Genomic DNA, 10,279 nt, shown 5'->3' on the forward strand with positions numbered 1-10,279 from the left:
ATATATATACATATTAAAAATTAAATTCATCCTACTCAGAATCGAAACCGTATCAAAAAATAGCTTCGACAAACGATTATTTGTTTCAATGATCATTCCTATTAACTCAACAATAATTTTTTGCCGGAAAGATTCTTCTACTTCTGTCTGCCACAAGCTTTATAACTGCAGTAAGAGATGAGGTGGGAATGCACAGGAGATTTCTATTGATGCAAACTGTTCGTCGTTGAGCATCCAGGAAGTCGACCTTTGTCAAACTGATGCTAACGCTTCTGGATCGGCTGAATTCTCTGGTGATCTTTTCTGAACATATTACATGACGTGGTCGTTCATATGGCTTGAGATTGCTAGATCATCATCCCTCTGTAGGACCTAGTTGTGGTGTGTGTATATATATACTGCCTAAGACTATCTAGGATAAATTATCAGATGAGGTCAACGATCTCAGCATCGTTGTAACTTCTCATAGATACACCGAGCATCGGATCGCCTTCCTTTTGTACCCAATAAAATCACCAGGAACCAAGATTCACTTTCTAGAGTTCATGCTAATTCTGATATCGACGGCACCGATATTGGTAAATCACCTACCAAAGTCTAAGGTCTTCAGGAGGAGGCATTTCGATACTGAAGGGTAGAATTGGTTGAACTTGCAAGCTTATTTCTTCTCGATGCCGCAGAACCAGTCAATGACTGCAGCGTTGCAATCGCAGTGGTGTCAGCTGCCAAATAAAGAGAAGAACTGGTGTCGCTTCTCCACCATTAACACCACGTGACGTGAGTTATCCAGCAGAGGACTAATAACAAGAAGCCATCTTGCATTGATCTGAAATCCATTACACTTTTCTCAATTGAGATGTATCCGTCCTCTGCGCCCACGAAACCGTAATACTTCGTGGAGCTGAGTGAAAATTGGTGTGTGTGTGTGTGTGTGTGTGTGTGTGTGTGTGTGTGTGTGTACGTGCGTGCGTGTGTGCGTGCGTGCGTGCATGTATGTATGTATTATGTATGTCATGATTGAGTTTTATTTAAGGCTCCTTCATTGGAATTTTGACAACATCAACACGGTATTTTTGTATGCATGTATGTATGTATGAATGTATGTATGTATGTATGTATGTATTTGTTTATCAACATCGTAAGTTACACCTTTCTTCCCAAATCGAAGTTAAAAGCAATTTCGATACGCTAGCTGTTTCCATACAATTCATGGCTTAGCAATTAACGCTGCTAAAAATGCAAATAAATATCCAAAAATATAAGGAGTGGAACACGTAGAATATTCTTCTCTACTCTAGGCACAAGACCTGAAATTTTGGGGGAGAGGCCAGTCGATTAGATCGACCCCAGTTCGCAACTGGTACTTAATTTATCGACCCCCAAAAGGATGAAAGGCAAAGTCGACCTCGGCAGAATTTGAAGTCAGAACGTAGAACACGTAGAATATTTGCAATATTCTACTTGTTCCACTCCTTATATTTTTGGATATATATGTGGTTGTGTTTTATTTTCGGCATTTACTCTCGTTTTTCTGTTACAAAATTCATTCTACGTTCGTAATTAGTAACATTGAAGGAGGGAGAGAGAGGAGAGAAGACCGAAAATAAGTGAGAAAGAGATAGAGTGATGGAGAAAGACTGGTGAGATATGAAAGTTCCCTAAAATAATAAATAGCAATATGAAACTTGAGATGAGCTTCAAATAATTTATTTCACCTTTAAAAATAGGTTTTTACTCCACATTATACATGCTTGTAATGTTTCATTTCTTTCCGGTTCTTAGTCGCTTCCATTCGGGTCAAAATAACCATTTGTTACCAGCATCTTCATACATAGTCTTTAAGTTCTTCAGAAATGCATTGATTCTTATTGTTGTGTTGCAAGTTTAGGTGTATGCATGTGTGTGTGTGTGTGTGTGTGTGTGTGTGTGTGTGTGTGTTTATGCGTATAGCTAGGTTTGATTTTAGCGCTCAAAAGTTTTTATTTTATTCTTTTCATTTACAAGATTAATAACGTTTTATATAAAAATCTAACTTTTACTTTATATAAAAATAGATATCAAAACTTATTAAAAGTGTAGTATTCGAAATCTGAAATAGGTTTACAATATTTAAAATAATTCCATATTCTCGTGATTCCTCATATTCAGGAATCTGTGAGGAATCAACGTTTTTCCTTTAAGTATATTTCCTGTCCATTTTAACAAATACGTTGAAGATTCCAAAGATTCATTAACTAATTAACAAAACATTAATTAAGATAATTAAATGCATTTCAACAAAATATATTAGCTTCCCGAGTTTTCTTTGTGTTGTATTTTCGTTTTGTTTTTTTTTTCTGTCATTGTCTTTTTACATATTTTGTTTTGATTCTCTGTGTGTAAATCAAGGAAGCTGCAATTTTGTGTTGGTATTTTTGCGAAAAATAAATTAAATAAGACACGCCAAAAAGGGAAATGGTAAGTGATGGTTGTGAGGGTCTGTGAGTCTAGGACTTTCCTCCAGACAGGACTCCGTTGATAAAATCTGAAAGGAGAACATTGTGTATATTCTAACAAACGTCTCTTCAATAATAAACACAGTCCGATATATTATAATGCACATTGTGCAATATGTATACCTACTGCAGTTACTAATGTCATTTTAGCAAAACATGCAGAGAAGAAGGAAGAAACAACAATTGATAAAAGTACAACATTTCTTGGTTTAAAAATACAGTTTCAGAGTCAGAGGTAGCAGTGTGTGTATATCGGTTTTGAATGTTGGCACAAGGCCAGCAATTTCGGGAAAGTGGGTAAGTCGATTAAATCGACCCCAGTGTTCAACTGGTACTTATTTTATCGACCCCAGGAGGATGAAAGGCAAAGTCGACCTCAGCGGAATTTGAACTCAGAACGTAATGACAGACGAAATGCTGCCAAGCACTTTGCCTGGCGTGTTAACGATTCTACCAGCTCGCCTCCTTCAGTGTATGTATATATATTATGCACTCATATACCTGTGTGTAGGCAGTAATATGTATATATGTACGTAATGATATGTATGGGTGTATACAGTAAAACGGATGTGCGTGTATACAGTGATATGTATTTGTAAGTCGCAGTAGGGTGTGGATGAAGGGCGTATTCTTTCTGTTGCAGGTAAAGGATTTTATGTTAATGTTTTAATTGTGTAAGGGCAGATATGGAGGGGGTGGGCTAGCGGGCAGACATACTCAAACTTATTTACACACACACACACACACACACACACACACACACATGCACACATACAGTATATATATATATATACAAGGGAAATAATTTATACATAATTTACATATGAAAACGTTGGCTATTCCAGTACAATACATGGTTCTTTTCTGCCCAACCAACTGAAACGTATCTTCTGGTGTTTGATGATTCAAAAAATAACAATGCTTTAGTAAAAGGCATGAACACCACAATATTGTACATTATTGTTTCTCTTCTTTATATGTAAGTTATGTATCTAATCATAGACAAATCATCATTGATGTTAGCAGGAAAATGGAGGTATTGATCTCTAAATTATTTCTGACATGTTAACTGCATCAGCTTCTTCTGCATTTCTTGTGTCCACAGTTTTAACGCACGCAAAACACACAACCAAAGTTTAACAGAAAAATCCTGTAATGCTGAAGAAAATCTTTTGTTGCCTGCAAATCAACAAATCAGATCAATAATCAGCGAATAGCTCTACGCTTGATCTGCCGTGTGTGACTGGAAAACGATGCAACAGTTTAGTGAAACAAATTCGCCATGTTCATCTAAAATGGATGATGTTAAAATGGCGGAACGCTTACTGAGCCTCGTTGTGAAACAGTAAGTCTTTCATCAGGGCTTACAAAAACAGTTTGTTTAGTTTATTGTGTACATATCCAAAAACGATAGCTACATAGTTTCACATTGACAGTTAATCTCTTTGAATCTTGCTTAACATTTCTAGTCTTTTCACCACAATATATATATTACCGTATTGATCTGCCCAGCAATATTCTCTCTTGTTTACATTAAACGACCAAACTGGGAATATTTATGTTCCTTTGAACATTGGCCAAAAATAAGTTAAACAGGTTGAAATTCACCGAAGGCTCCAGCGACCCCTGACACCTCCCCACTCCCACTATCTTCTTTATATCCTTCTCTTTTGTTTGTTTTTCTTTTCTTTCTGTGTTTCTTTCATTCTTTTCGCTCTTTCTAACTCCATCAGTACATTCATATACATACTTACACACACATAAACGCGCACACACGAACACACGAACACACACATACATACACATACACAAACACACATACATACATACATACACACATACATACATACATACATACATACATACATACATACATACATATACGTATGTATGTACATAATGTATGTATGTACAGACGTTGAGAGGAGAAAGAGAGAGACAGAGAGAGATAGAGAGAGACAGAGAGAAAAGGAAAGCGAACCGGATGAAAGGGAATCCCTACACATGCAGATGAATACGTATGTGTATGCGTCTGTGGTGAGCTATGCATGCTTATAAGCGTGTCCCAGTATATGTGTATGAGTACGTAACTGCATGTATATATGCGCGAGTGTGCGAGTGTCTGTGGTAACAGTCTGAGCGTTTGTACCGGTGTTCGAATGCATATACAGAAATTCCTTCACGTAGCTTTCAAGATGCTTTTGCATTGGTGAAACAAGTAATAATAACGATGATGATGATGATGGTGATGATGATGATGATGATAATGTTTTGGGTTTTATATGCGACGTAGCACAAGCAAATTACATATAGAAAATACGATTACAAAAGTTAATATTTCTACTTCCACCTGTATTTTACGGTGATCTTCTAGCATAACAATTACCGAGCATTACAATATATAGAAATGTGTGTGCGTGCGTGTGTGTGCGTGCGTGTGTGTGTGTGTGTGTGTATGTGCGTGTGTGTGTGTGTGTGTGCGTGTGTGTGTGTGTGTGTGTGTGGTATAAGGCATCGTGTTATCATATTTGAAAGAAAACGTAATCAATAAAAATGTGATCCTTAAATGATGACAACGATCATTATGAAAATAATCTCTTCTTGTAAAGAGATGCAGATGGATGGTGGTGGGGGGAGGTTTAGGGGAGACAACTACAAAATTTTAATTATCTAAAACGCTATCAAATATGGAATCCATTGTTGAATGAGTCTGAACTTGAGTAGAGTGGAGACAACACAGTTTGTTTCTATCATATTAGGCCTCATCACTGAAACTTGGACCAACAATGATTGCTAAATATTGGAGTAACTGGGAAGATATATAGGATTATAGAGAATGCGTATGGTATTACATGATTGAGTAAAATATTCATGGACGCCAGCTGCAAGAAAACCTAACAGTAAAGCAGTAATAGCAAAGCTGGCGTCCTTAATGTAGCAGAGATTTTCATAAACTTCTTGGACTTTCACAGATTATATAGAATGTGCGTTTTTCTATTTTAAGGACATTGTGGTGGTGGTATTTGAGAGAAATTTCTTTGCTACGTCTAGTATGTCGATCGACCACACACAGACGCCTCTTCAGTGGTTGGTGAGACACGATATCAACGAAAGAGATCACGGACATGCCCATAGCATCTATGTATGTATGTATGTATGTATGTATGTATGTATGTATGTATGTTTGTATGTATGTATGTATGTATGTTCGTATGTATGTTTGTATGTATGTATGTATGTATGTATGTATGTATGTATGTATAACAACAAATTGATGCGTATAGGACGCACTTTTTCTCAAAAAACTCTGAAGGGATGCGGTTAATATACCCGTGTGTCGTTTATGCCATCAGGTACAGGAACTCAACTGTAAAGTTTTGAGAAGAAAGTTCTGAAACATTGTACAGTTATTATATACCGGATGGAATTTTAATTTGATATAAATTATCTAATCAAGTCAGAAATCTAATTTTCAGTATCATATTTAATCAGTAATGTCAGAATGTTTTAGCAATATTATAGTCCTTCAGCGGCGAGCTGGCAGAATGGTCAGAGCGCTGGGAAAAACTATTAGTGCCACTTCCTCCAGTTTTACGTTCTAAGTCCAAATATCGCCGCCGGTCGACTTTGCCATTCGTCCTTTCGGGTAGATAAAATAAGTACCAGTTGAACACTGGTGTCGCTGTAATCGATTTTCCTCCTCCCCCGAAATTACTGGCCTTGTCCCAAAATTTGAAATCAGTATTATAGTCCTTCAGCTATGTCACAATGAGCTAAAGTAATTCTTAACATGCTAGCTATGTCATACTATTCTAGTTTTATCATTACATACCGGCAAAGATGTGACTTATGTAATAAGCAACCCGTGTTATTAATGAATGTGTTGCCAAAATCAATCATATCATGATCAATCATATCATGATCAATCAACTGTATCCTAATCAAACTATTGCGAAATAATCAATCGGCTGTTTCGCAATCAATCGCTTATGTCATAATCAGTCAATGAAAAGAGATAAACAGGTTCCTTACCTTCATATTTCACGTTGCCGTCAATATTTTCTCGTAAGTCTGTAAACTGGAAGATTTCATTCACCTCACGATCTAAAAGTCTTTCACCTGTTGGAAAGAAGTTTAAATAAATATACACACATATTGAGTGTGTGTCGATAGGCAGACATACATGTGTGTGTGTGTGGATAGACAGATAGACAGACTGACGGACAGACAGACAGACAGACAGACAGACAGACAGACAGACAGACAGACAGACAGATAAATAGATAGATAGATATTAACATACCTCGATAAAGTATAAGTATTCTTAAAACCAGTAACGATCATGATAAGTTTATGCGCTAATTTAAATAAATAACTGAACACAATTAATGCTGGGGACATTATTAGATAGTTAATTATGTGCTCAGAAAAGAACGGCAATAACTCGAATTATATTTTGATCAATTTAACCATCATGGGAAATAACTCAGGTTGGATTTGAGTAGCAAAATCTGTCTATCTGCCTCTCTCAATCTCTCTCACTCTTTCTCTCTCACTCTTTCTCTCTCTATCCTACTTTCTCTTTCGGTATTAAAACTTAATACTGACAAAGGCACCCGTTAATTGCAGTATGCTCCTGCCCCAACAAGTGCATCACTATAGCCTTGACTCTTAAGCACTAATAAATATGACGTGGCCCTGTTTAACAATGAGGTGTCCTAGGTAATAAACTCAATGTGGTTCTGCTAACGTGACGCGAACTGTTGGCTTCGAAGTTCAAAAATCTTCAACATTCTCCACGACAAAAACAAGTTTGAATGAAATATTGACAAGAGTTATTCCCCTTGCTCTACCTCTACTGTTACTAACATAATCTTTCCAGTAATTCGTTTATTTCCGTATTTTTATGACTGTCATTGTTTATTTCGGAGATGCACTTGCATAGCAAGTGACTTGAGTTGAGATCGTGTGCTGAAACGAAAACAATTGCAGCGCGGAAGATGTTTGTAAGCCGTTTAAGAACACACAAAAATCGTTGTCAAAATATTTTTGTCGCTTTGAGACTGCGACCTGTTCACTGACAAATTTTCGCGCTGCAACACGAAGCTTTGTCTGTTTCAAACGGCTTACAAACATCTTCCACGCTGCAATTGTCATTGTTTATTAGTTTTGTTTTTTTTAAAGGCAGGTGTGTAGTAGAATCGGTAGAGAGCCACATTGATTGCTTCGAGCTCCGTTGTTAATTTTACCATCGGTGATCATTGTTGGGAGCAGTAATCTAAACGACAGAGGATTATCAAGGTTTCCTGTTCTCTCGTTCTGAAAGTTCTAAGGACCCATCTGGCCAACCGGCTGCAATTTATTGTCAACTTAGTAATATGCACCTGGGAAAATACATCTAATTAGCTTGTATACACGCACACACACACACACACACACACACACACACACATGTATATATATATATATATATATATATATATATATATATTTATAAAAAAGAAGTTTGAAAACGCCACTATATAAAATAAATTTTAATTTATAATTTTCTCAGAGATATTTTACATGTTTCGGTTCTTGAAAAAACGAACCTTATCAAAAATACATATTTAAAAAAAAATTGTAATTAAAAGAAAAGTTTATAATTGTTTCATACTGGTGTCAACATAGTCCACGTGGGAGCATTTTTTGTGTGGGGACATAATGGCTGTCTCGTGCGTTGACTTGAATCGTTGGTTGTAGTAGTAGAAGTGACCGTGTTGGTAATGGTAAACGGGAGTGACCTCCACACACAAAAAAATCGGTCCTACGTGGACTATGTTGACACCAATAAGAAACAATTATGAACTTTTCTTTTAATTACAATTTCTTTTTTAAATATGTATTTTTGATAAGGTTCCTTTTTTCAAGAACCGAAACATGTAAAATATCTCTGAGAAAATTATAAATTAAAATTTATTTTATATAGTGGCGTTTTCAAACACATATATACATATATATATCATAAGAAGGACTTAATTCCCACTTCCTGCACCAGAATACGATGTTTCGCTGCTCGAGAAACCTCAATTCAAGATCTTTTATTCCCACTGTCAGTGTAGCGTAGACCAGGGTTTGTTTACTCACCACTTGTTGTTAGAATCTGACGAAGTTCGGCAACCGAAACATAACCTAATCCTTCTCGGTCGTGACTCTTGAAGGCTTCGATGAAATCCTTAAATGTTCCAGTGTCTGTTTCCTTTTTCACCGATTCGAAGCAGGCCAAGAACTCGGCATACGTCAACTGCTTCTCTCCTACGAAAAAGAAAAAATACAAGAAAAAGAGGTATTTTTAAAGAAATATTCTGTGTTTTTTATTGAGTTTTGGGGAAGGTTCTGAGCCCATAGCCTTCGTAGGTTCTGTCAGAATGGTGACATGGAAGAAATGAACAAGTGTGGAGAAGAACCTCGACAGAGGGAAGACTCACATGAGTTTAAAATACAGGATGAATATGTAGCGGAGACTGACAAAGGGTGGGAAGAATAGAAGAGGAAACGAGTTGGTGAAGTGCCTGAGGAGCACTGAGGGACGACCAATGGCCGAGGATCAGAAGGGTCCACAGGAGAATGATCCAGAGGTGGGTGGGGTGGGGGCGAGGAAAGCATCAGAGAATCTGTGTGTGTGTGTGTGTGTGTGTGTGTGTGTGTGTGTGTGTGTGTGTGTGTGTGTGTGTGTGTGTGTGTGTGTGTAAATGTGCTTTGATATGTGAATGTGTAGCTGTGCTTGTATATATATATGTGTAGATGTGTGTGTGAGAGAGTAAATGTGCATTTGAATGTATATGTACAGGTGTGTGTGTGTGATGTTCATCTTACCTGCTTTTTTGGTGCCGCCATGTTTCCTGGCCAATTCCTGTGTGGGATTGAGACCCACACAACGAAGTAAGTCTCCAACTTTAACAGCATCAATCAATCCGTCTCTGCCATCCCAGAAATCGAACAGATCGAACACATCCTGTACCTCTGCAGAATTGAAAGACAGAAAGAATGAAGAAAAACAAATTAATTAGAAATGTCACTTGAACCACAATAATTATATTTTATTATCACAGTTATAAAGACGAAGAGAATTAAGATGCAGTGGCGTTCATCACTTTTTAACATTAATTTCACTTTGAAAATATGAAATTCCACGCAGAGATGTTCTCACTCAGCCAAGTATGATGTCACTCACTCAGAGCTGTTGGTTGGTATTGAACCCACCAGCACATAACTCATGTAGCGAGACTTCATAAATAGCAACATCCTGGTTTCAATGCTTCGTGGAGTTCCATCTAAAATGTATGGTCTTCGACTCAATGACTGCTGCCACGTGAACTCACACTCCGAGGCTGAACGGTCTCGATGAAACTAAGGTCAGAATTACGAGAACTTGGTTTTGGGAATACAGAAAGGTGAACTCTGAAAAGGTTTTACGAGGTTCCTCTTGACTGAGGGGGCGACATGAATCAACGATTCTATGGAAGTACAGAAGCAACACAATGCTATCTATGGATATCTATAGAGGCAGATAGAACTCGTTCCGGTGTCTTTCTATGGAGATATAAACAAGTGTGTATGAAAGTTTACTGAGATGTAAATCATTTCAAGAGGATGTCAGTGGAGATATCAACAATTCTATAAAGCGTCTCTAACAACTGAGATACATAAGCCACTCCATAAGAATCTCTCTCACTCTCCCTCCCCCCTCTCTCTCTCCCTCTCTCTCTCTCTCTCCCTCTCTCTCTCTCCCTCTCTCTCTCTCT

At 37.4% G+C, this 10,279-nt stretch overlaps 1 protein-coding gene across 1 annotated transcript in view; it reads right to left on the reverse strand.

Moving 5' to 3' along the window:
- Positions 1-1,691: 1,691 nt before the first annotated feature.
- The window catches only part of LOC106874270 (myosin catalytic light chain LC-1, mantle muscle), a 29,113-nt gene continuing 20,525 nt past the window's right edge, over positions 1,692-10,279 (reverse strand). Inside the window, exons 2-5 of the mRNA XM_014921933.2 lie at positions 9,351-9,497; positions 8,622-8,789; positions 6,528-6,614; positions 1,692-2,524 (exon numbers count right to left, since the gene is read on the reverse strand). Coding sequence (XP_014777419.1) covers positions 2,487-2,524; positions 6,528-6,614; positions 8,622-8,789; positions 9,351-9,497 — 440 coding nt within the window. The 3' untranslated portion in view covers positions 1,692-2,486. The remainder of the gene's footprint in view (positions 2,525-6,527; positions 6,615-8,621; positions 8,790-9,350; positions 9,498-10,279) is intronic.

Source organism: Octopus bimaculoides, chromosome 18 (genome assembly GCF_001194135.2).
Source record: "Octopus bimaculoides isolate UCB-OBI-ISO-001 chromosome 18, ASM119413v2, whole genome shotgun sequence".
Classification (NCBI taxonomy): domain Eukaryota; kingdom Metazoa; phylum Mollusca; class Cephalopoda; order Octopoda; family Octopodidae; genus Octopus; species Octopus bimaculoides.